This window comes from Lipophrys pholis (genome assembly GCF_963383615.2).
Source record: "Lipophrys pholis genome assembly, chromosome: 11".
Lineage (NCBI taxonomy): Eukaryota > Metazoa > Chordata > Actinopteri > Blenniiformes > Blenniidae > Lipophrys > Lipophrys pholis.
In genome coordinates this window covers 20,101,274-20,127,322 of record NC_137631.1, presented here as the reverse complement: position 1 = coordinate 20,127,322, position 26,049 = coordinate 20,101,274, and the positions used below count along the sequence as shown (strand labels likewise).

The 26,049-nt window shown below is 40.9% G+C and overlaps 2 protein-coding genes across 2 annotated transcripts; one reads left to right on the top strand and one right to left on the bottom strand.

Annotated features, from left to right (window-relative positions):
* Nucleotides 1–280: 280 nt before the first annotated feature.
* stra6 (signaling receptor and transporter of retinol STRA6) lies at nt 281–19,037 on the top strand. The gene is made up of 18 exons (XM_080474610.1): nt 281–446; nt 3,411–3,820; nt 5,076–5,142; nt 6,628–6,710; nt 7,686–7,819; nt 8,614–8,780; nt 10,107–10,232; nt 10,897–10,967; nt 11,841–11,920; nt 12,292–12,353; nt 12,823–12,985; nt 13,593–13,668; nt 14,079–14,212; nt 14,667–14,784; nt 15,254–15,355; nt 15,451–15,614; nt 16,781–16,918; nt 17,944–19,037. Exons 2-18 carry the CDS (start codon nt 3,750–3,752, stop codon nt 18,177–18,179), a joined length of 1,992 nt encoding a protein of 663 aa, XP_080330736.1. The 5' UTR covers nt 281–446; nt 3,411–3,749; the 3' UTR covers nt 18,180–19,037.
* Nucleotides 19,038–19,339: 302 nt separating this feature from the next.
* Nucleotides 19,340–23,695, bottom strand: islr2 (immunoglobulin superfamily containing leucine-rich repeat 2). The gene is made up of 2 exons (XM_080474603.1): nt 23,466–23,695; nt 19,340–22,735 (listed from the first exon to the last, which is right to left on the bottom strand). Exon 2 carries the CDS (start codon nt 22,724–22,726, stop codon nt 20,588–20,590), a length of 2,139 nt encoding a protein of 712 aa, XP_080330729.1. The 5' UTR covers nt 22,727–22,735; nt 23,466–23,695; the 3' UTR covers nt 19,340–20,587.
* Between the last annotated feature and the right edge of the window lie 2,354 nt (nt 23,696–26,049).

Sequence of the window (26,049 nt, the reverse complement as noted above, 5' to 3'; positions counted from 1 at the left end):
GAATTGGTTCAATTAGGACAGGAATAATTCACCTTTGTAAAACAACTTCCAGGTAAATGGTCATAAACACAGTAAAGATTAAGTTAAAACTCAGAAAGAAAGCACTGAAAAAATATAAATAAAATGACAAATTAATTAAATAAAATAACTTGCAATTATGAACTTAGCCACATTAATCACCAGTATATTTCACAACAGCTTCTTCATAAGTTTGCATGCAGCAGCACTTTTATGACGGTTTCACCACAACAAGATAGAGACAGTCCAAAGTCTCACATTCACACTGGATGAGGTGTCTAGAAAATGGGAAGTTGCTTTTGAGACTGCTCTTTTGTTTATGCAATTATTGAACTTTCACAAGGTGGGTGTAGGGAGAGAGGAGTCATGAGGGAAAAGTCATTTGAAGTTTTCTTAACTCAGAGATAGGCGGCACAGACGCACACGAGGTAAGTTCCTGACTTTAAATTCACGTTTAGTGTATCTCTGAGGGGAGTGGGCATTGATGGACTGAGCGAATTAAGTGCCATTTCTTTAGGATGACGCACACATGCAGGTTGATAGAATGAAAATAAAACCTTTAGCATTATAAATCGACTTGGCACGCCGGACCAGCCTGCAGCGCACCGGTGGCTGAACTAACCCACAGCACGTCCAGCCGATTACGCCACTGCACGTCATCTGAAATATGCGAGATTGCGCGAAGTGTCTGCATAGTTTCGCGTTGAAACCAAACGTATTAAATGCACGAGAATAAAGCGAAGCAAATCGCCATGGAGACGTCATCAGACAGACCCCGTGCATGTGCGTCAAAGAGGCACAGGTGAGGTTACCTGCCGCAGCTCTCAGGCTGGAACCGTCTTTTGTTCTGAGGCTCAAGCTCCACTTCAAAGCCATGAAATGTGTCCGTGATGTCTGTTTGAAACCGAATCCAACCCGGCTCCTGCAGCTGCTCAGCACGCACTGCGAGGGCACGAGCACCCAGCCTGCACGGCTGCTCTGCATCCAGTGAAACTGCGAAATGGAAACAAGGTGACGCTTAATTTGGGAGCCTGATTGATAATGTCGTGATCAGTAATGGGGAGAGTGCCAATCAGCAGCACCATGTGTTCTGGAGGACTTGAAGAATTTTAGGATGAGCCAAGCACTTTTAAGGTGCAACCAACAAATAAAGTAATACCACTATGTTATCTCTTTGAGGAGTTTGCATGTACTCCCTGTGCATGCATGGGAAGTTCTCTGGGCCCGTAGGTTTAACTCCCACTGTGGTGACTGACCCTCCTGTAGGTCTTAAATGTCTTTGTGCAATTGCCTCCCTCCTACTGGCGACTTGTCCACGATGTACCAAACCTCCACTCACAGTCAGCTGGGATTGACTCTTGTGACCTTAAGTTGGGAAAAAAAAGCAGATGGATGGATAAAAAAAAAAAGAGAGAGAGAGAGAGAGAGACTTGTGCCAAATGGTGATGCAGTTTGCATTGTTAAAACTAATATGTGAATTTGTGCTTTAGTTTGTTTTAACAATTTGTCTCCTGCCTGATATACTGTCGCTCCCACCAAAAGGCTGTTGGACCCGACTCCCTAAACCTGATACAAGTGAACTGTCTGGCTCAATCAAACTGGCCCTCTGTGATTCAACTGTTCAAAGCATTCTTTGTTCATTGACCCCTTTATTTGGTGGGCTGCGTTTTCTTTAGGAGCACATTTGATTTGGTGGCTTACTACGCTTGAGAAACTGTGTTTTCTCGAGAGTGTTAGAAGGGAAATTTTGCAGCGATTTAAAGTTGTGCCACTGTAATCTGGCGTGATGAGTGTCCACTGACGTGGAGCCACTGTTGCGGAACTGACTTAGTCTCAGGCAGCTGCACCGGAGAGCAGAGGCCGATGGCTGCAGACACGCAGCGAAGAGTACGTGCATTCTCAATGTTGATGGTGAGGATTTTGCATAAATTCCTTGTGCTGATGTTAAGCCTTTTGCTCTCGCTTTGTTCATCGAGAAAATAATTTAAGCTCAGTTAAGTTAAGACTTTTGCTGGACCCTTGACCTCAGTCTGTCTTTATAACATTCACATGTTTAAGCTGGAGGCTCTTTGCGATCAATAATAAAGTCTGAGTCCAAAGGAGCAGCCTTTCACATAGCGAACGTAATAATATTTCATTCACCTTATTTATCTATCAAATTAATTGCGGGTTTTGGCAGAGGGCTTCAGTCAGGATTTAGTTTGTAAATATATAACAGAGTTTTTACTGGACTCATCACTGAGGACAAGATCCAACCTGTTGTCCCACGATAACCTGGGTCACTCAGTCCAGAGAATTTCAAGACCTTTAACAAATCATATGATGTTTTTAGAAGCTTGAACTACAACCTTTTTGGATTATTGATTACTTTGGTAAAATCTCTCCCAATGAAAAAAAACCCACCGTTTAGTCAGAATATGATGGCAATTTCTCCAGATTATCTCAGTTCTGTAATATAAGAGAAATTCAGTATAATATTAGACCCTGGAGTTAAAAAAAAAAAAAGCTAATCAGAAAGTGTTAGTGATTACAACATATTGCAAAATAAATCAGTTTTTAAAGTTTCACTAGCAGTAACTGGAAATAATGTTGGAGTTGAATTAAGCATATTCGATTGTTGGTTTAAAAAGAAAAATGGTGGTGGTGTTGGGGGGGGGGGGGTGAGCAGCCTATATTCACAGATGAACATTTTGTCCCGCAGCAATTCCAACACACCAGTGTTATGGTGTAAAGATCTAGCCTAGATAAATTCCTGTCCTCTGGGCAGTGCGGCTATACCACCTATTGTTACATCAGTTTCATTCACGTATCATTTACACTGCTAGAAATCTCGCTTCAGCCCCTAACATATTCTGTTTGTGCGATCTTTATCTGTTGCTAACAAAATGTTCTTTGGACATTGGATATTAGTAAAACTGGATCCTGGTGTGGCAGAAAGAAGTTGCAGGTCTCTGGTTAGGAAACATATCTATATGTGCTTATCTTTATTATCTGCAGAAGACAAAGTGCTGTGGTGAGTGAACTTTTCTTTGATCCTTATCAACTGATTAGTGATGTAGGGATCAGCCCGATCTGCTTCATTCTGTTTCATTTGGTTCCATGATGCAGTGGTTTAGTTTGGGTAACCTTTTGCTTCAGTAACTGAACCGTGACCGAAGGAAACAACCGGAGTATGTTCCTGTTATCGACGTGAACGTCTGATAACTGATGCTTCCAGCTGCCCACACAGACGCCGAGCCGGAGTTTTATAACACTGTACACCTGATCGCAGGTCCAATAACACAACTCAAAAAGTGGATGTAATCCCCGTAAGCCGCCGGTGGCCTTTCAGATTGGCTTCCCAGATCCACATTTTTCCCTCCTTTCACACACTGCCCCCCTCTTTTCCGCAGGCTCCTGGTGTGGTGGCAACCCTCAGCTGAAAACGGGCCTTTGCAGGGTGGAGGCAGCCCGCCGCAGCAGCCAGAACCTGTCACATTACTCTCAGCACCACGGTGGGACCGGAGCACCTGAATACGGGCCGTGAGGAGGGCAGCAGACCGCCAGTCAAAGTCGACCAAACATTAGGAAACAAGGACTCCTCTGCAGCAGCAACTGAGTCCGCCGCGCGACCTGGGAAGCGCCTTCCCCCTCCAGACAAGTGAGATCACTGCTGTGTGTCACTACAGGCTCTAATTTAAAGAGCTCTCACTTCCAAAGTTGTGGGACCTGTTCAAGAAAGGGGAAGCACAATGGATAAGGATTACCTACTGGACTATGAGTATCCAGACCTGGGTCCTCCACCACCCAAAATTGTAAAAGAGTAAGTACATTTGTTGGTACTTTTTTGTGAAGATTCACATTTAAGTACCTTCAGTTTTTACATCTGGGAAAGTTTATTTAAATTGATTAGTGGTATTATTTAATGATCTTAGATTTACCAAGTTGGACAGATATCATTTGCATGTTCTGATGTTGCAGGTAGACCTGGAAATGTTTGTTTTTCCAGATGTTGGATGAGAATTTCATAGAACATTAGAGTACATTTGATGAAAAAAACAAAAAAACAAACAGTTTAAGTTGTTGAAACATGCTAAGTTACATATTTTTCCTCCAGAAAATGTCAAAATGCCGTATCGTGCAGAGTGTAAGGAGTCACATACGCCCCAGTCTCAAATCTTCACTTTACAAAGAGAAGAAGTCTAATTCTAAGAGCATGTCATTAATTTGGTGCAGAATGCAGATCCCAAATCCCGTCCTTTCTTTGAACTCTAGATTTTTCTCTCTGCAACTAAAAATGCAACAAATGATAAATCCGTTCATAATGATCTTCTTTGTCATTAAAAACACTTTGCAAGACTTCCTGTGGGCTGGCCTATAGCATCAGTCTGTGTTATTGAAGTGTCCACCTTCATGTATTGGTACGTTGTTTGTACGGTGCAGAGATCCGTTTGGAACAATTACTATGTTTGATGGAAAAAGTTGTAATGTGAAGCTGACAGTTCATCTGACGAATTCTGGTTATCACTTCTAGTTAACCAGTGGAAACATTAAAACATCCTCCTCAGCCCACTCTCATTATGGAAATGTGAATTTAGACTTTACCCTTAAGTTATTACCGTCCCTCGCTTTGATTTCCCAGTTACAAATGTTCACATTGTTTGGACCAGTGGGAGGTATTTAAACCTTAATCCTGAAGGCTGCCATCTTTACGTATACAAATGAGCGTTCATATGTGCAGTATTGTCGTAAATAAATCTCACTACGAGTTGATGTATGAGCCCTTGTCTGAATTGTGATTAGCACCCCGTGACCAGGCATTCCTGCTCTTCTAGTGCACAGGAACGTGAACATAGGCATTTGTTGTTTTCCCGTGTCACGCTGATACCAATCCGTTTAAATGCAAATCTCTGCTGCGGGATTTCAGCAGCAAAGTTTCCAGCCACAAGTGTTCCTGACAGGGACATGTGAAAAGTTTAGCGAGGGATACTGAAGGTCAGCCCCAAAGCCTCGAGTTTTAACATGCAGATTAATTGTTTTGCTCATGTGTGAATGTATTGTTCTCTTCTTCTTTTTAGAATAATTCCCCCATGTGACCCTACTGCTGATGACAGGCTGTATCACATATGCATCACCGCCATATCTGTAAGTCTGTTGGATTAATGTGACATCATGTAAAGCTGCCATTCATTCAGTACATATATTAACCAGTCTGCTATCAGGTGAAAAGTGTTTTTAATGATGTCTTGCATTAGATGTTAGGACTTTGATCTCTATTGTTTCTTTGTTATTTAGAGCAGTGGTTTACAAAGTGGGGGGGTGGGGCTGTCATGGGAGGTGCCAGAGAGCTTTGGGGTTATTTTTTCCCCATGTATTTTATTTTTAGAATAGATTATAAAAACCCATAACTTTATCAAGTTAAGAGTTGTGAGGTGATAACACTGATCCCAGCAAGCAGTGGGCTGAAGCAAATTAAGACCATTTGTAATTACATGGAAATGTCAGTATATTTTTAGGTTTATGGCATCTTCTAGAAAGAAAAGTTGGAACGGTGCCATATTGCCTTATCCAGAATCCTAAATCCTCTGATTTACCAGGGTTTTTAATTTATAAAGCATCAGAGGTTTTCTATTGGTGAAAGAACTGTGCAGCAGTAGTTTAGCCGTCCGAATTCTGCTACGATCTTCTGTGGAGCCGCGCTGAGGTTGAATGCAAAATGTGAATTATCGTCGCCTTGCAACAAGGCCGTCTCTAAAAGACATGTTTGGTCGGGAGAATTTCTCAAATTTTGATCGATTACGCTTGACAAGTTTTATGTTTCACCTCAGTCCATTTTGAATTAGCGTTAGTTCTCAATAGGATTTATACATGGATGTGTTCCGGTGTGTATCAATATGCTTATGTGTTCATGGAAGTATCTAATCTTTGTCATTTGCTTGTGAAGTGCTTTAAATCTTATTTTACTTGTTTGAACCAAAGAAAAACCGTTAGAGAAGAGGCCAATATTTTTGGATTGTGGTCTCATTTGGCTTCTTCTTTGCACATCTGTGGATTGCTGTGTGAACTGTAGTTGCAGAGAAGAATGTCTTTCATTGTTTATAAGCTCTTGCAGTAATTTCCAGAACAAAAATAAGCTTGAAAGACTGAATATTTGATCTTCAGCTGCAGATTTTCCCAGATTCTCTGTGTCATTGTAGGTACATTTGTAGATTGATTGTATTCTTTTTTTTTTTATCTTTTAATCTTTCTTCTGCCAAGTAAATATGACTTTGCTTTCTGCTTTGTTCTATTTTCTTGTTTCCTGTTTGAATCCTTTAAACAGCCCTCTCAAAAAGACCGATCCCACTTTAAAGAACATGTGTTCCCTAAATGTGTCACAGGTCACACCAGGTCACTGGACTCTCTGGTCAGTGGTCCTGACTGATGACGACTCATTCAGACCACATCAGGGTGGAGCACTCATTATAGGCTCCGTCTGTGTGGTCTTTTGTAAGCTTGGACTCCCCCTCGTGTATCAATGTTAGATGCTGATGACTGAGGTTTGGGGGGGGGGGGGGGGGGGGGGGGGGGTTGGGGGGTTCCGCAGAGAAACTCTGCAGATGAGGCTAACTGAGATGGAATCTCCTGCAGGTGGTGGTTATGCTGATCCTCGCAATCTTAGCAAGGCGGACGAAGGTGGGCTACAGACAGAAAGGACTCCCAGGTTTACTCAGGTGAGGCTGATTTTATTATGTTTTTAACTGTAATCAAGTGATGTTAATTTAATTGAATTTATCTTTGGGTTTCTTTGATTTGGGTTGCAGGGGACTGCAACCTTTAAATCCACAGATATATAGTCAATTGCATGAAAGCAAATATGAACCGAGTGGCAAAATATATTTCACCTTCAGAAATTTTGAAAAGTCCAGCTTTAGTTTTTCTATATCAAGACTGTAGATTGTGAAGCAGTACTTAATTGAAAAAGATATTCATTTGTGCCTTTATCCGTGAGAGCAAAAGAAACCAATCTTGCCAAAAGTGGAAATTAAGAAAATAGACTGTTTAATTTAGCTATATGGCATTTTATGAACACTTCTAGGAGCCGTTACAGAGGCTGAAGAGCCTTGTGTGGCTCCAGATATGCAGGTTGCAGACCCCTGTCTTAGTGCATGAAGTTATATACATTATGATTTTCCAAATCAAAGCCATTTTTGCAGTTGGGTTTTCAACTGTATAAACTTATGCATTCAGGGTTGGTTTTTTAAATGACATAAGAAAATCAATGAAAAGCTAACTGTTGGTCGAAGAAGTGGAGACTGGATACAGATTCAATACAGAATATACAGTGCAGGCATTTTTTTATTCATAGATTTATTAGATTTATTTTTTTTTAAATCAAAGACCAAAGTGACGTTGAGACCATTAACTCTTAAATCTGTTCTATTTGTGGTGCTTATTGAACTGCATGATAAACGCTGTAATGATGAGCAGTTTCATGCCGAGTAAAACTTTTATGGCTTGACAGAAGCTAAGAAGTATGAATGAGAAACGACTGAGGTGAGTTTCATTTGGAAACCGCTTATAAATGTCGGAAACAGCAAATCGAAATATAGTCCTACATTCATGTTTGATGATTTCTCAAGAAGTGTTTCATCCAAATGTGAGTCTGCTAACACGTGAGCTCTAAATACCTGCTGCTTCGTTCACAGTCCGGTCAACTTCCTGGACCATACGCAGCACAAGGGCCTGGCAGTGGCTGTGTTCGGAGTGCTCTTGTGCAAACTGTGGGGCCTTGTCGTATCTCCAAATCCCCTTCCCTTCACCACAGACTCCCAGAACAAACGTGAGATTCTCTTGGTTCCTCCAGCACTCTCGTCCGCCTGACACTTTGTACACTGACTGTAATATAACTACAGACATTTTTAGCATTTATGTAAATTGCGATTTTTAAGAAAATGAGGTGAAATAGAATAATCATGTTTGGAGATTAAAGACATAGGATTATTTTTGCTTCATCTGTGTTACGTAAAGAGATTGATTTGTTCACATGTATCTGGTTTGTTTTTGTACTTTCGACACAGACTTTTGACAGTAAGCTTTACAAGAAGCTTTAACTTCCATAAGAAACAACTGTGAGGAGTTTGACTCCTGCTACTTTACACAATTCCCGTACAGTGGAGGGTTTAGCAGAGTCACATGTGCAGCAGCTGTTTGTTTTTTTAATTGTTTTATCTATAGAAAGTTTTCAAACAGGCAAACAGGAACACAGCATAGCAGACGAAACTAGGAAAAGGAATTATTTCTTTTATATCTTGCAAAATAAAAATACTAAGTGTATATGAAGATTGCATTTACCATCTTCCTGCAGTAGACTTGATTGACCAAACCAGCAGACGTACTCAATCCTGACCTTTCTACAGTCCTTCCAGCCAATGTGCAGCGGCTATTTGATGAATGCTCCTAAAACCAATTATTACATCAGGGTACTGTTTCTTGGAAAGTTAGTAAATAACTATGGAAGTAAAATTGAATATTGTAACTTGTTGAAATATTTTCTAATGTTGTTTAGTCAGTGTCCAACTAATGCAAATGTCTTTAGATGTTTTCAGTCTTGACACGCTTGTGTTTCATTTGCAGAAAACTGGGTGATCCTGGGAGTCTTTTACTACCCCGCATTATACTACCCACTCCTGGCATGTGGCACCTTACATAATAAAGTCGGCTATGTGTTGGGCAGCCTACTATCATGGACACACTTTGGTATTCTGGTCTGGCAAAAAATTGATTGTCCCAAAACTTCTCTGGTAAGCAAAGATTGCCACTCATTGCCTTTTTCATTTAAATCAGATTGTCATAGCAGAAGATTAGTGAAGAATCGCCTGCCAGTATTTCTTTCATGTGTGTGTCTGAGGAGTTAGGATTATTTCTCAAAACAATGCAGGTTTGTTCTGGCTTGGAAACTCGTTGACTACCAAACAAAGTTGCTCTGTAGTATATGTAAGAAATGGTATTTGAAAAGAAGCATACTGGTGTTTAAAGACACACAGTTTGAGTATTGAACCTGACCCAATCCCCATCCAACACGTTGGACCCCTGACAGCTGTGAATAGCTATTCCTCAAAACAATTAGTTCCAGCGTCTGCATGTCTTAATCAAGAACCTTTTCTCACAGTTAATCCAATTAGTGTGTCTTACACATCCAGGCTACACTTTGTGCAATGTTGTTGTTTTTTCTTTCATTCTGACATCTATTCTTATAATTAGCATTCTCCATAAAATCATTTCATTTAATGCTGTCATTTGGGTGGCAACTATCCATCCATCCATCCATTTTCTAAGCCACTGTATCACATTCCAGGTCACATTAGCTTGAGCCAATCCCAGCTGACGATGTAAAAAGGTTTGACCATCACAGGGCAAACAGAGAAACAGACAAGAACACACCTACAGGCAATTCACAGTCATCAATTTACCTCCAGCGCTTATTATTGGACTGATAAACTAAACTGGAATAACCAGAGAAAGCCCTGGCATTAACAGGAAGGGTATAGAAACTCCACAAAGAAAAGACCAGATCCAGAGATATTTTCACTATGAAGTGACAATGCGAACCATTACTCTACGACACTGCATGACCCATGTTAACTTAGTCAGAAATATCTAAAATGGACTTCAGGAAGTGAGGCACACATACAGTCTCTTGTCAATGGATGTCTGAGCTCTCTTTGTTGCAGTGAGGGTCCAATCTGACGCTCAGCATAAAAGAACAATACAATTAATTGAATTAAATGTATAGTTATTGTTTCAGAAACAACAAGAAATGCTTCTCAGGCCGGGAGTGCAAAATCAATAAAAACGGAATATAAAAGAAAATAAATGATTAGTGTAAATAAGGGATTGGGGGGTTTGATGCACATCAATATTTGTTGGGAGGGGTTTGGGAGTGGGTTTCTGCCTGGGGGTAAAAAAAACAACATTATTTTTAAGTTTTATAGACCGTGTATTTCCAGCAGGGAGAAGGGTGAACTAGTGATGTCTAGAGTCAGTGGGCTTGAAATATTCCTTCTTTGCAAATGTTCTCACGTGACATTACGAGGTAGTTTAAAGTCTTGTTTTCTATCTCTTTACAGATCCATAAATACTACTCCCTGTTCTCCAGCCTGCCCCAAATTGCTTGCTTGGCATTCCTCAGTTTCCAGTACCCGCTCCTTCTGTTTAAGGGCTTGAAGGGCACTGAAAAGCACAGTGCTACAGAGGTGAGTGCAGTTCCTGGGATAACTCGCCTTCAGATTTTCTGCACAGCTCCCCAGGCAGAGTTATGTAACCGACTCGAATTTGTTGATTAATAGTCTAAGCTCATGTAAGCTTGACCTTTTTAAAAAAAGAAATCTCACTAAAATGCGCGTTTCATCCAAATCTTTGCACATGAGAAACCTCTGTAAGCTGCCTGCTAATCACGGGGCTTACCATGTTCGTACAGTCTAGGCTGAGGGAAAATGTGGAGTCCATCACCACGCACCAGCGGGCTAATCATTTTAAGCAGATTTGACGTAATTGGTTTACGTTATGTTCTTGATCAGATTATGAAAAGGTTGCCTTGTGTTTTTCACTGAGGAGACACAATGCCGTGTTTATGTGCTGCTAATCTCGGCACGGGCGTGACAGAACTGTGAGAAGCCATTGCCAAGAGTTTAAATCGCTTCACCCCCAACCTCCTGCACAGGAACACACCTGACTCCGTAAACCTCATCATGAGGAGGCTTTTTCCATACCTCAATGCTTAGAAAGATGGTTTTATTTGAAGATTACTGCTGGGGAGTTCAGAAATATCAAACTGTTGCGTCTGTGTCAAACAAAGTCAAATCAGTTATTTATTTGTACGTTTCATATCATCTAATATCACAGTTTTTGTTCTTTTAGGATCTCAGCAGCAGCTACTACAGAGACTATGTGAAGAAAATCCTCAGTAAGAAGAAATCCACCAAAAGCAGGTGAGATTTCATTTGTTATAATGCAACCCGTGTCTCTTTTTTGTCCCATTATCTTTAGCTTTTAGTTCAAGTATAAAGCAAAGCTGGGTTTTACTAAGGTAATATTCAGTCCTGAATTCACCTTTGATTCTTTGCTAAAGGCAGGATACAGCCAACAAGGAGGGAGACAAATAGAAATCAAATTCAGATTTATTGTCATTCTTGCCAACATGGACATGAAAGGACAAAAAAAGTGTTTTCTGGTTTCTGTGTAGGCAATGAAATAAGACGTTTAGATATCAAATTTAATTGAATAGTACTAGATTATAATTTAGTGCCATGCACAAGAAGAAAACAGGGTCCAGACCAGGCATTTGATTTGTTTTGGGGTTTTATTGTTTGTTTGTTTTTCTACTACTGTTATCGAAAGACATACGACATTAAATCAGTGTTTCCAAGCCTGGCTAATGTCCAAAGTTCGGGGAAAAAAACTATTTTGTTTCCTAATATATCAATAGTTAAGTGGACATTGAACATATTAGATCTGGTAAATTGGGCATCGATCTGTTTAAGTGAGGATGCTTTAATCTGGTGCATTTCCACAAAGCATTAAAGAAGTAAACAAGAAATATCAACTTTGAAGCACTGATGTAAGATTTCCCAGATTTTTCAACCAAACCAAGTGGGCTGAAACTGAAACTTTAATCGTTATTAAAGATAATTCCCTTATTGAGTAAAACAATACATTCAGTACCTGCAAGCAAATAAGCTATCTATAGGCTCAAGGCATCTTTTCTACATTTTGATTTACAAACATGACATGACATGACAAAACACTGTGTGTTTGAATCTCATTAGCAGGTTCAGACAGTAACTTGTTATTCTATTCTTCAGCACATCGCGCACAGACAAACCCAAACTCCTCCAAAGAATAACTGGTGCTGTGAAGTCGTACATTTATACACCAGAGGATGGTAAATATCTAATCTCGATCTTTTTTTTATGCCTGTATTTTTCTTCTGATGGTATTTCAAAGATTTACTCACAATTATGTCCAAATATGAGTGTTTATCTTTGCCATTTTGTTGGAACTTCACACGTACACTATAGCATAGGTAAAGCTTTTGTACATAAACTACGCAAACATGGAGTGTGAGGATATGTAGAAGGGCAGAAAGTGTTTGAATGAACGTTGAACATGTAATATAAAAGCTAATACTTTACTGAATTACACAGTTGTGCTTTGATTTATTTTTGGTTGTTACACTATGATGCTTTTGTGCGTTATGTGCCACACTTGTTGTGTCTGAAAGTAGTTTTCCAACATTTCTCTCCTCTCATGCAGCTTTCCGATTTCCTCTGAAGCTGGCTGTATCTGCAGTTGTGTCTTTTATTGTCATGTATCAGGTAACAACCATCACACCTCATAATCCATGTGATGTAAACTAGAGCATAAACTTCACTGCAACGATCCCACTGCTCTTGGTAGGTGTAGTTAAGGTTAACTGTGAATAAGATGGCTCAAATGGAGAGGGAATATCTTCCAATGCCAATCATAAAATGTGGCTTAGGTTATATTAGATACTAACTTAAATATTTTGTTGTAACATACATATTCTTTATATGCAGAGTCCAGAACGTCAAACGTCTCTGACTAAAATTAAACGAGATACCTACATCTTAATTCTTGACAGAGCAGCGCCCCTCCTGACTTTGACTTTGATTCAGAAACCTCCAAATATTATCAGGCAATTGTTTATGCTGTTTTATGACCCTGAGGTCAGTTCTAAGTACTGCATTCTTTCAACCAGCACACAGCCAAGCTGGATGGAAGGTTTTGCGGTAATGAATGAACATCCTGTTTGTTATCTCTTAGGTGGGTCTGGTACTGATCATAGGAGTGGTGCCAACTCTCCAGACTGCCCGTTTGGGAGTGGATGAAGATGTTGCAAACCTTTTAGCCGGCTTCAAGATAATTCTGTCTCCAGACAAACATGAAGTGGTCCGACTTGTGGTTTTTTACATGTGGTGTGTAGAAGGTGGGTGAAACCAAAGAGTGGAAGCAGCCGATGAGTGAAGACGTTGATGCAGAGTGTTTATCGTATCAGTCTTTTCCATGATCACTTATACTTGTTACACGTATATCAGTCAGCCATATCATTATGACCACTGACGAGTGAAATAAATTATACTGATTATCTCTTTATTATAACACCTCGAAGTGTTAAAAATGGACAAGTGAATTTGATTTGAGTGAATCTGACAAAGTGCCAAATTAGAATGGCTCGATGGTGAGGATAGAGCATCAATAAAGATGCAGCTGTAGGGGTTCTCCTAGTCTATAGTGGTATTTTATCTATACAGAGATGCAGTGGACCAGGCACAAGGTTCATTTATGCACATGGGGAGTGAAGGCTGGACCCTGTGGTCCCATCCAACAGATGAGCTACTGGAGCTCAAACTGCTACGAAACAAAGATGGCAAACTCCACATTGGATCACAATGTGTTGGATGTGAGACTAATAATATAATGTCCTGGCTGATTGGTGTCTATTATAGTGGTATTTTCATTGAATGTAAGCTTCCGTTAAATGACATCCTTCTTCAGTAAACATTCTAAATGTTGTGTGCTGTTGTGTCCTGCAGTGTGCTATATCTCAGCGATGACCCTGTCTGGCTTGGTCAACCTGGCTATGCTCATGCGATCAATGGTTCTGCATCGGTATGTCTTCTAACAAAGCAGTTTAATCGCTCGCTTTCTTAACCACTGATCTCCTCCCACATTTTCCAGTAATTGCGAATGTGCTTTGCATTCTGGTTCCTTCATTATAATTGCATGGTTATTTTAACATAATAAAGTACTAATCATGTAGACAGAGAATTGCACCCAGTGTAAACTGCTGCTACAATTGAAAATGGCTATTAGGATGAAAAATGAAACACTGTGCAATCACCATAAATTACAGTGGATTACAATAAATGGATTTCCAAGACTAGAATTGAATTGTGTTCCAGTTGTATCCGCCAATAAATCACTTCTTCAATTCATTGTGTAATATGTGCGTTTAGTGATGAACCCATTTTTGAATGGCGTGGAACTGCTTTGTAATGGCTGTGTTTTTCTTGGTGCAGGTCGAACCTAAAGGGGCTGTACAGAGGAGATATCTACAATGTTTATAACTGCCAGAGAAATATCAGGGCTTCCCGGCCTGCACTCGTCTGCTGGATGGGATACACGAGCTACACGGCAGCTCATGTCTTCTATGGTACGGCTACACATTGACTGTAACTGAAAATGAGAATAACTTTATCATTCAAAATCAAAAACCTGTCTTAGTTCACTGACTGAATTTGAAGATTACAATCAAGTGTACATGTGTGTGTCTTCAGAATGAATGTGCATCAAATGGTTTGTTTTGGACTGAATAGAGAGGAAAAAATGTTCCTTCTGAATGCAAGACTGTTTTTACACATTTAATTCATGCTCTTGGCATAAAACTGTTTTTTTTTTCAGCTCAGGGAAAGTTTTTGAGTGATTAATTTAAAGGTTACATGACATTAGCTTTTGTTTTTATCCTCCTTAAAACTGTTTAAATGTTCCTTTCTGTGACTCAGCTAGGACCATATTAGAGCAGCAAGATAATCTCTGATGTAGGTTTGTTTCTATGCTGGGCTGAGGTGTTGGTGGTGAGGCCTGAAGCTCTGATCTCTCCCCTGCAGGCATGATTATCCAGACTTTGGTCTTCTTCCTTTGTCTTCTGATCGCTGTCTTCCTCGTAATCATACCTGTCCTGCACGGACAGAATCTGATTCTCTTCCAGATCTTGTGGAGTATGTGGTGAGTGTCTTCACAACGGAAAAAGCGGCTCACGGTCATCTCTGTCAAATCTCTAATTTTATTCATTTTTAGAGTCTTACCGATAAAACATCTTACACGTTAAAGAGTTTTGGCTTTCAACGTTCTCTGGGGGGCGCCAGAGAGCTTCAGGGGCAGCACAGCAGCAGGAAACATCTTGGGATCAGGGGGATGCCTTTTTAAAATAATATGTTTTCCTTTTAGTTTTAGTGGAGATAAAGAAATAAGTGAAGGGTTGATATTATTGTATTAAAACTGAAATAATTGTGAGTGTGATGGTGACTGACTAAATTTTTAAAGTAAGCTGGTTTGCAAAACTAGAGAGTAACTGGATATTTAAACATAAAATCACTAGTGCTGTGCTCAACTTAAACTGAACTTGACTCCAGTTGTGTCCTTTTAGCTATTTGCACATTTTTTCACTTCTAATTGTTGATTTTTGCTCTTCCAGGCCCTTTTGGTTGATGATTATTCTGGCTGTGTTAATTCAACACATCACCGCGAGGTTTTGCTTCATCAAAAAGACAGCAGGCACACGAGACCTAAACAACAGGTTACTTACTGTATTTACTCTCACATAAGTTATGTTTACAACCAACTGTTTTGCTTTTCCTCTTTATGTTTGATGCATTTCAATTTACATTTCAGGGGTAATCTGTTCCTGCTGACATACCTGCTGTTTCCAGTCAATGTTCTGATTGGGGTGCTGCTGGCAGTCTGGCGCTTGATCATTACAGCCCTGTTCAATATTGTCCACATGGGACGCATGGATATTAGTCTTCTAAACCGCAATGTGGAAGCATTCGATCCAGGTGAGTACAGATGATGAACAACATGGGCATCATGTCACTGCCTGGTAGATAAGTGTCACAGATAGACCTGGGTATTGTACATGCACTGGGCTACATGCAGCCCTTTGGTTGTCCCTGACCGGCCCACAAGGAGTCGGTGAGAAATCCAGAATACTTTATGGGATGGCTGTGGCTCAGCTGGCAGAGCAGGTCATCTTTCAGCCGGTTAAAGGTTTGCTCACCCATCTCCTCCTGTCCATTAGTTGAAGTTTCTTTGAGCAAGACACTGAACCCCAAATTGCTCCCAATCGATTGATCTGCATGGCAGCTGCCACGATTGGTGTGTGTGTGTGTTACTGGGTGAACATTGCAAAGTGCTTTAGGGACTGTTTAATCAAAGCTGTATAAGTGAAATCTAGATGAGTTTGAATCAACTTTATCCGACACAACAACCAAAGACATACAAGAACTTGACTGATCCAGAGCAGAAACAATCCGTCATTAAAAGCATGTGACATACTGCTTTTATTATATCATACACATTGGGGCGAATTAAGAAGATGGCTTGGCCCTGCACAGTAGTGTAGCCCCCCCAATGTAATCCATCCTGCCCATGTAATAGATGGATAGTTTGTATGTCAACTGTCTCAACTATAAAACAGGTTTAACAGTCATTCATTTGTGTGTTGCATGTGTGTTCACAAAAACCTTCCAAGATACTGTTTTGCAGTTCAAAACACCTCAGTCATATTCTACATTTCCCTCACAGCTTCACTACTTAATTATATATTTGCATTAATGTGCACTCACTTTTATGCTTGTGTATGCTGTGTGCCACACATAAGCAATTTTCCATGAAAAAAACAAATCTACTTTTTGTGCTTCACCTATTGGCTGTGAATTTACATGCTATTCACTTTAGCCTCCTATCAACTCGGTATGCTTCTATGATATCTGTATTCTGTGCAGTGCATGGACTCTAATTGCACACCGCTCTCTGAAATGGCTGCAGATTCAAGACATCTGTTGTCAGGAAAAGCAGGTGGTTTCAAAAAAAAAAAGAAAAAAAAGAAGTGTGATTGTACCTCCATTATGTGTGATTGCCTCAAAGCCAACATGGGGTGCAGCCCTATGTGTTTATTACTTTTGGCCATGAGTGATCCCTCCCTTCCTGTGTCTGTCTGCAGCCTACCGCTGTTATGCTCATTATCTGAAGATTGAGGTGAGCCAGTCCCACCCTGTGATGAAGGCCTTCTGTGGGATGCTGCTGCAGTCAGTGGGCCAGGAGAACAAATCTGGACAGAGGACACGGGATGCTGAAGAGGGTTTGTGGCACAAAATGTATCCTCCACATCGCACACACTACAGATTTATTCACATTGGACTTTAGGATAAAGTTCCTCAATAGTGCACAATTGCAGTAAAAAAAAAAAAAGTTACAACTATAACACAAATGTGTTCCCATCCTAATATATACATTAAATGCACTGTGGCATCTTTCATTTCTACAGTGTTGTTTAAAATATAATAGCAGGTCGCTGTAATTCTGCATAATCAGATCATAACACAGACTTGCACGCACCAAAATGAAAGTTCACAGATTGTCTAATCTAATAAGCCAAGAGCAAATTGAGTCTCACCCTGGAATAATTTTCAGTTCTGCTGCAGGACTTAATCATATTTGTCACAAATGAATCAGCTGTCATCATCACTGTGAACCTTCAGTCTCTGTCATTGAAAGACAATGTAGTTCCTTTTCGCTATTTTTCTAACATGTGATAAAAAGGTGTATCTTTTACATACAATAAGCTACTGTGATGTAAACAAGCAGCTGTCATGTTGACTGCCTAACGGCAGTGACGCTCCTGACACAAACAGGAGGTGAATGATGGCTGCCCACACATACGCTGATACAGGTTACATTGAGACATTAGGGGGTAAAGGCATGAGGACTTGTGCACTGTTGTGGAATCTGGTTCCAGATGAGTCTGTGGAGATGTCGCTTGTTCGTGTGGATAAAACAATGCATTATCGGGATAATCTATTGTGGTACAGAGATTACTTCTCCAGTAGCTGATTACACCGATGAGCTACACTAATTGCCTGTTACATATTCATGTTGCCCAAGGGGCTTAAGCTTTCAGTGCATAAATGGCAGGTCCAATATGCTCCCGCATGCTTAGAGGATTAAAATATGATTGCTTTCTATTATTACTCTTTCTGTTGCTGGTCCTAGGTGGCCTACAAAAGAGTTGTTTCCCCATTTCTGCTTCAAATTATAAAAGGTTATTAATATACAACACTTTTTTTGTGTATAAATGACATACCCTCGATGTTTACGTGTCCTCAGGGATCCAGCTGGTCCAGCAGGAGAAAAAACTGCACAAAGTGTCCAGTGCCAGGAGAGCCCGGGGGCACTGGCAGCTCCTGTACACCCTGGTCAACAACCCTTCCCTGGTGGGCACCAGGAAGCACTTCCAGCGTCAGACAGCAGAAAGCTTCGTCAATGGAAGCCTCAACCGAAGCACAAAGGAGGGGAGCAAAAAGGAGGCCGCAGCCAAGGAAGAGGCCACCGCAAGCAACTGAACAGGATTGAGACGCTCATTACGCACTGGCTGCCGATGCTTGTATCGGTTTGGATACAAGAGGTCCAAACCTGTCTGCATTTGGTGAAATAAGTGCCTCATAGCTCTGTGCCTTGTGTAGAAATCTTCATCAAGATTTTCTTATTTGTCTGAAATTTGTGTCTTTGTTTTTTCTCTTAATGTGAGATGTCTTCAGTCTGATGAGAAAGGGGTTTGTGACACTGATTACCCACTTAAACAGTGTCATTTCACATATTCCACACACTTAGGTGTTTATTTTGGGTTTATGCACATTGGTACATGATCAACCTTTAGGTTAATCATGGATTTTCTTTTTGCAAAATTAAGAATAACCCAAACTAAACATCTAAATCTGAAGTCCACTTTAGCATCATTCTAAAGAGGATATTTATTCACACACAGGCACACAAAGAGAAGCAGAGAGTATATTTGACTATTTATGCATATACAAAATGAGTTATTTTGACACAATGGATATTGTATTTTTTCCCATTGTACACATTTTGTGTAATTAACCTGTGGAATAGGAATTATCAGAAAAAAAATCAACTATATATTTTCTGTTCTATTTCTAGCTCATTAAATACACAAAAACCACTTGCTGCTTCCAGCAATTTCTCTTGTTTTGTCTTGTTTTGCCGATTGTCTGTAGGTGCATCTTCACTGAAAATGCAGTTTGAGGAAGGAGAAGAAAAAAACCACTTGTGTTGTGATCGACTCAAAATAAAACGGAATCAAGTGTGTTTTCTTTCGATGGATAATTTCTCCGATATAAGGTGTCATTTTAATAGAATAGCACAACGTCTTAACAGTATTTTCTGATTATCTAAGTAAACTGAAAAAATCAATGCGGCTCTTTGCATCAATTTATTTAAACTTGCCTACCGACTATTATAACAACTGTAACCCTGAAAACGTGTCCGGCTCAACGTCTATGTTGCTTTTTGGAAGACGGCATGACAATCCAATACATTTCAGAAATTTGAAGGTTTTATAGACCGAATGCAATTCTTGAAGGAGCGTCATTTAATCATATGCTCGATAATATTGCCTTATAGTTTGAAAACAGACAATATAGGCTAAACCTATTTTCTAAAGAATCACTGCAACCCAGGCAAATCCAACACTCAATATAAATTCATATGTTTTATTAATTCCACTTACATAAAATTATATCAAAAATCTTAAAAGGTCACGTGTTTTGTTTTCGTTTTACAACATTGTTCACAAAAACTCACTATATGCATCAGATTACAAGACAGTGAAGCCTCCAGGCGCTCACTGCGCCCTTTTGTTCTAGACTCCGTTAAAACTTACCGTAGTAAAAAGAAAAGGAAAAAAAAAGAAAAATACTTCCGATTCACATGGCTTTACATCATCACAGGTAGACAGTCACATCTACAGTCCTAAAGACTACACTAATAAAAACCACACAAGGAAATACGTGTGACATGCCATGGACACGTTCGTTGTAAAAAGCGAGAGAACAGCAAGCACCCGTTGGTTCGGAGGTTTAAAGGCGCACATTTTTAAAGCCTTAAATTACGTGAAATAGTCGGAAATTTAACTGTGATTTTAAGTCACGCAATACACAGCTGAAAGCGTTCAAGAATAATCCCTGTTGGTCCTCAATGGGGAGCGGACAGGTGGCCGCCTTGCGCGCCGTGCGCCGCGCAGGCACGAGGAGGAAACAGTGCGCGCACAAGTCGGAATATACACATCCCGGATCGTTTCAAAAATGTGAAATCGCTCAAAATCTGTGACTAGTTTGGCGGACAAAAGAAGCGGAGCTGGAGTGCTGAGCCCTGAGCCGGTGGTAGGTAAGGTCTTGTGCGAGCAGACTCCTCCGCAACTCTGCCAAGTTGAGAAAAGCGATGCTGGTCCCTGATGTCAGTTCATATCAAATGGCTTTAATTGGTATGGCACTTTTAGCTGTTTATCTATTCTTTTAAACGGTATGTAAACTTTTATTGCCATTTATTTAATTTCATTTTTTATTTTTATTTCATTTTTAATTTTTTTTACCCTAGTCGCGCGCCTCGTCCGGTCACAGTTTGCGCTCCTGCGTGCGTCCGTCCAACAAGAAAGGGGACATTTTTACTGCTTTTCTGTTTTAAGGTCGGATAAACCGTATCAAACTGTGCTTGCTTTGTAAACGTTTGCTCCTTAAACCGTACAGTTGACTACAGACGTCACATAAATCAAACGTCCAATCTCTGTGATCATAAGAGTTGTTGAGGTAAAATAACTAATAATGCACCTTTTCTTTAAATAAGACGCCACCGTTTTCACGTGTATCGATGTGTGTGAGTTACCTGCTTGACTGTAGGCTACTTAAAAAGGACAATACTATTTTTTTTACAATACACTGGCAGACAGGTCAGCGGGTCAGCGGCTTGGCTGCTTGTAGTTGCCGTTGATTTCCTCCGAGATGTTGACGGCCTCGGCTCCCAGCGGTAGTCTGTCACTGTACTCCGAGCCCACTTCGAACTCCTCCGGGTTGGTTTTGGATGAGGATCCGGGGATGGACTCGGTCACCACGCTCCCCTCAGCCTCTCCCTCTCCGTCGCCCTCCTCTTCGCCCTCGGCCTCCCCCGCTCCCTCCCCGGAGCCCAACTCGCTCGGGTTGAAGGTTTTTTCCGACTCCACAAAAGAGGCGCGCGGGTCGAAATCTTTCATTTGTTTCTCCATCTGATCGGGATTCTGAGCCTTCATGATCAACTTGTAGGTCTTTCCTTGATACTTGTACAGTAAATGGCAGCAGGTGGCTCCCAGCAGGGGGACAGTAGCCAGACCCAATAGGAAAATGCTGACGACCACAATGATAAGCAGGGAGGGGATCTTCTTTCTAGTTGTGAAGACGACTTGGACTTGGCAGTCCTGCCCCCCATAGGTGAGACAAAGTGTGTAATTGGTGCCAGGCTGTAAACCGTGGAAATGGTAGGCATTTTTCCCCTCCTCTATCTTGGACCACTCAACTATGGAGTGACCGTTCCCAGTGTCCACACAGAGGTAGAGTATGTCGAGGGTGGTCTTGCTGGATGACTGGTACAAACCAGCAGGTTCTTTATTCACAGTCTCCTGGTTTTCAGGTTGACTGAGATGGAGGTTCATTTTGCTGCTGGGAATCTGCAGCGGGTTTAGCTGCACTTTGGCCTCTGTCTCGGACACTTCTAATGCAAGAACACCAAAATCAAAAGTATACTGCTTCAGGTCATCTAAGCTCATGTTAAAGGCGTGGTTGGAGATGTATTCACTGCTGTCTCTGACACCACATCGGCTTGCAAAAGTGGGGTCCTTAACAGCCTGTTCAGTCTTGTCACTTTTGTCTTTTGAACCATCAGGTTCACTTTTCATCTTTTCTTCAGCTTTGCCCCAGGTGATCACGTTGTTTTTAGAGATCATGGGGTCTGAGGGCTTCTTACTGGAAGGACGGATCTTGTCTATTGTTGAATCAGGAATCGAATTGCCTTCTTGTTTCTGGTTTCCGGTCAGGACCACTCTCACCCCACTCTCAGCCTTGCCCAAGTCATTCACTGCAGAGCAGCTGTAATTACCGTTCTCTTTTTTACTCATGCCAGGAATAATAAGGGAGCCGTTTCGGAAAACAAGGAATTTGTCGCTGGTTGTCTTATCATTAATGGGCTTGTCATTCATTTCTACAGTGGGGGGCAAAGGAAATACATAATTTTGATCTCCAACAGTTACCTCCCAGCTGACCTGTGGCATGGGGCTTCCTTTTGTCACGCAGTTTAAGATGACCATGACACCTTCATTGAGATCTGAATCCTCGATGTTTGGCTGGGATGTTATAGTGACAGCAGGAGCATCGCAGTCCAGTTTCGGAATATTTGTGACCATCACGCCTCTCAGGTTTTCTGGGGCATCACACACAATTGTATTTTGTTCAGTGACAGAAATTTTTGTTGTTGCAATCCAATCCCTCAACCACTCCAGACTGCAGGTGCAGGTGAAAGGGTTCTTAAAAATCTGAAGGTGGGACAAGGAGGAGAGAGCGCTGAAGGTTCCCTGCACAATGGTGGTGAACCTGTTGTTGTTGATGCGGAGGGATCGCAGTTCTGTGAGTGTGGAAAAGGCATCCTTTGGAAGGTTCACCATTTCATTGTTGTTCATTTTCAGAAGGTTGAGTACTGTGAGGTTTAGCAGATCTTCCCATGGAAAGTTCACAATCTTGTTGTGGCTGATATCCAGGTTGCGAAGCTGATTCAGGGGGGCCAGCGAGTCTCTTTCTATCGTGACGATCTCATTGTGAGCCAGCCAGAGAGAGGTGGTCTGCGTGACGTTGATGAAGCTTTTACTTTTCAGAATTTTGATCTTGTTGGCGGAGAGGCTCACAGTGGTGACATTGGAGGGGAGACCAACAGGTACCTCCAGCAGGTCTTTGTAAGCGCATTCTGCAAAGTGGTGAGCAAATTTATCTTGGCAGCTGCATTGCTCTGGACAGCACTGCACGATGCCGATCACTAAAGTCCACAAGGCAAGGAGCGGCAGGAGTCCTTTCGCCATTTTCCGCACCTGTAAGCATCAAGCAGTAGACATTAAATAACAATCACCAACCCTTGTTTTTTGTTTGTTTGTTTCATAAGACATCTTAGATTAACAGTGTCCATTGTGCCCATTACACTATGCTTCCATATACCCCGTATAACTCATTTGCGTCTGCTTATTCAAGTCTTGCAAAACGTGTAAACGCAATGCAACCTGGTAAAAAAAAAAAATGAAGCGACAGAAAACACAAGCTGATTGAAATCGCTCCCAATTGAAAACACAAAAGAAAAACTTCAAAGGCAAAGTTTACATTTGCCAATTTTTTATGCAAAAACCGAAACTGTTGTACTAATATAGTGTTATGAATGTCCGTCTGCCTTCAAAACGATGCTGTGGGTGATATGTGCGCAGATTTCAGGGTCGTAGACGGACTCTCCTGCTCTGAGCGCGTCTCACTATCCAGTCCGGACAAGCGCTGTCTGTGGTGCTGAAACCGTCTTTATTTTTCTAACCTTTCATTAACTCAGCATTTTACTTTCCGCCAAAGGCAAACTGCAATTTTACATTCGTTTCGTTAATTTATTTGTTTGCTAAGCATTGAGTACTAAACAAAAAAAAAATCCTCAATTTATCCGATTGGAGCCTTCCACATCGTGATTTGTCTTTATCTAATCTTCGATCCGGACGCTGCTCAAGGTCTCTATTATTAAATCTTTAAGCATCACCAACTTCCTTGTTATGCATTGAATCATCTTACCTGAACAGTATCAACTTGGATTCCTGTGCCTTACTATACAATCTCGCAGTTGAAAGTCCCGTGAAACAAGTTTATTGGTGGGAAAAAGTAAAATCCTCGAACGTCGTGGGTCCGTTCACATGGCGTTCGCAGACCAGGACACCGCTGATGAACGACGGTGGAGGGATCATTTTTTTCCCCCGGTGAGTCGCTGTTGCAGTACCGACGGCGCGTTTCACTCTTCAGGCAGTGGGATCCACTGCGCGCTCCCGCCGCTGCGGAGTGAGAAAAGCAACCGTGAACGCGCAGCCTCTCCCATCTTTCTTTCTGCTCACTATTAAAGATACAGAAGCTCAAGGTCCTCCGCCCTCCAAGAAAATCCATAATTTAAGGATCCGATGTTTAATTTATCGCTCTGACCGAAGTCTACTCTTTGACCTGCTTGGCTGCAGGATATTGTTTTTAATTAAAGGACTCAGACAAGAGTTTGCACACACTGACCGATTTAAAGTAACATTACTATTAATGCTGCAACAGACGTTTAATGATGTTAAACCTGAGCATACTTCAAATGTAAACCCTTACCTTATATTTAGTTTATCTGCAATTTTTTTGCATTTAATCCAGTGTTTGACGCAAAGTGTGTGTGTGTGTGTGTGTTTGTTTGTTTTACAATCTTCAGTCAATGCAGACCTTAATGAATTGCTTGTCGAATTGCACGGAATCACTGGCCTTATTTCTTGGTCAAATGCTGCCCCCTTCTTGTGAACCTACAGTAGTGGAACTTGTTTCTGCACTTCACACACCCACACCCATCTTCTATTTATACAGTTCAGAGGGCACTACAGCCTCCGGGGTCAATTTGGACAGATCTCCAGTCTATTAAAAGCGCAAACCCAAACAAAAACTGTCACACATATTCACACCTGTGGGTAACTTATAGTTTCCATTGTGAAAACAGAGAGAGAGAGAGAGAGAACGCAAACTCCACACATAGAGGACAAGCCTTTACTTGAGCGGGGAACCTTCTCTATGAGTTTCCGCCCAGAAGAAAACAACAAGGAGGCTGACAGACTGCAAGTGCATTGTCATATTTTTGAATCAACTGATCAGAAGCAAAACAAAACAAATAAAAAAGGGTCAGTATTAGTTTACCCATGATAGCAGTTCACCTGGTTTATTTACATGTTGTCATTTTTCCAGGTGGTGAACTCCACGTGTGGTGCGTATTTTACGCGATGTGCGTTACGTGTCGTGCGCATTATGCGCAGCTTTCATGATGAAAAGTGCACGTTATGGTTCATAAGTTGTACAGATCAATACAATAAAAATCTGTTGTAGATGAATGCCTAAAATAAGTATTTTTTTCCATTTCAACCAGTTTTCATGCTATGTAATTGTGATATATTACAATGCTGGAAACTTTTCCATAAAAAAAGTCATTTAATTCCCCCCCCCCCCCCCCCCCCACACACACACACACACACACACACACACACACACTACCTTACAGCTACGGCCTTGCCCCCTAAACCTGGATAGTGTTTTGAAGAGTTGTCTTCTGTTTTCTAGTTAACTGCTGCCACCTGCTGGTGATTCTGTAGCAGCGTCAAATCTGCTAAAAACTATTTAATATAACTTTTGAAGGGGTCAGATCATACAGCTTTTCAACAATTTCACATGGGTCTCGTTGGTCGAAAACGTTGTATTCAACATTTCTTCACTTTCTTCACTTCTGGGGCATCATATCCAGGTATGGGGATGCATATGTTTGTTGGAAAACCATTAGAAAATTAATTTAGCATAATATGACCCCTTTGAGAAATGTGCAGCGTTGCAATTGTCATATTATGAAACAAAGAAAAACTCGAATGAAAGTATCTGGAAACGTAGGACTGATTTCAGCTGTCATGATCTGTGGCACTGTTATGAAATGCTTATTGAGATTCTTCAGTTTTCCCAGGAAAACACAGAGTTGTAGTTGAATTTTTAATGCACATTTTTTCTTCCCTCATAAATGTTCAACATGACAGCATTATTCTTATTTTAAATATTACATTTACTTCTTTCTAACTTTATCTGTGGGTACACAACAATCACGTTGAAGCACAAAGTTAATGTTACATGGCTTCCTGGTCAGTACCATGTACAGTCGATTTCAAAAAGGTAGAGTTGCCCAGATAATTAATCACAATGAGCTTTCTCTGAAAACACTGTTAGAAAGGACAGTAAATAATGTTTCATAGAAGCATATGTTATCCTAAAATATTAAAAATACAATAAATCAGCAGCAGTTCCTCAGGCTCAGGCCAACATGCACCACCTCACCTAGTCAAACATCATCTGCCAAACCTCTTTCTTTTCAGACAAGCATTTAAAACATTCCAAGTTTTGGGTGTGACAGGGTCGGGTGTCACTGAACCACGACACAATTCCCTTAATTAAGAAGTAAATTACTTGTGCTTATATTTGTTTGTCACTGTCACTTCCGGAGTTCCTTTTTTTTCAGTTTCCTTCCTGACATAACAGGAAACTTTGAACTGCAAGGTCTTTCAGAGTCAAGATCTCCTAACACTACAGCAGGACAGGGTGACTGAAAAGCTTC

Bases quoted from the DNA above. Each gene is read 5' to 3' on its own strand.
- islr2 (XM_080474603.1), bottom strand. From the start codon at position 22,726: ATGGCGAAAGGACTCCTGCCGCTCCTTGCCTTGTGGACTTTAGTGATC.
- stra6 (XM_080474610.1), top strand. From the start codon at position 3,750: ATGGATAAGGATTACCTACTGGACTATGAGTATCCAGACCTGGGTCCT. The intron at 13,669-14,078 runs GTATGTCTTCTA...TTCTTGGTGCAG, and splicing joins CGATCAATGGTTCTGCATCG to GTCGAACCTAAAGGGGCTGT. The intron at 15,615-16,780 runs GTGAGTACAGAT...GTCTGTCTGCAG, and splicing joins TGTGGAAGCATTCGATCCAG to CCTACCGCTGTTATGCTCAT.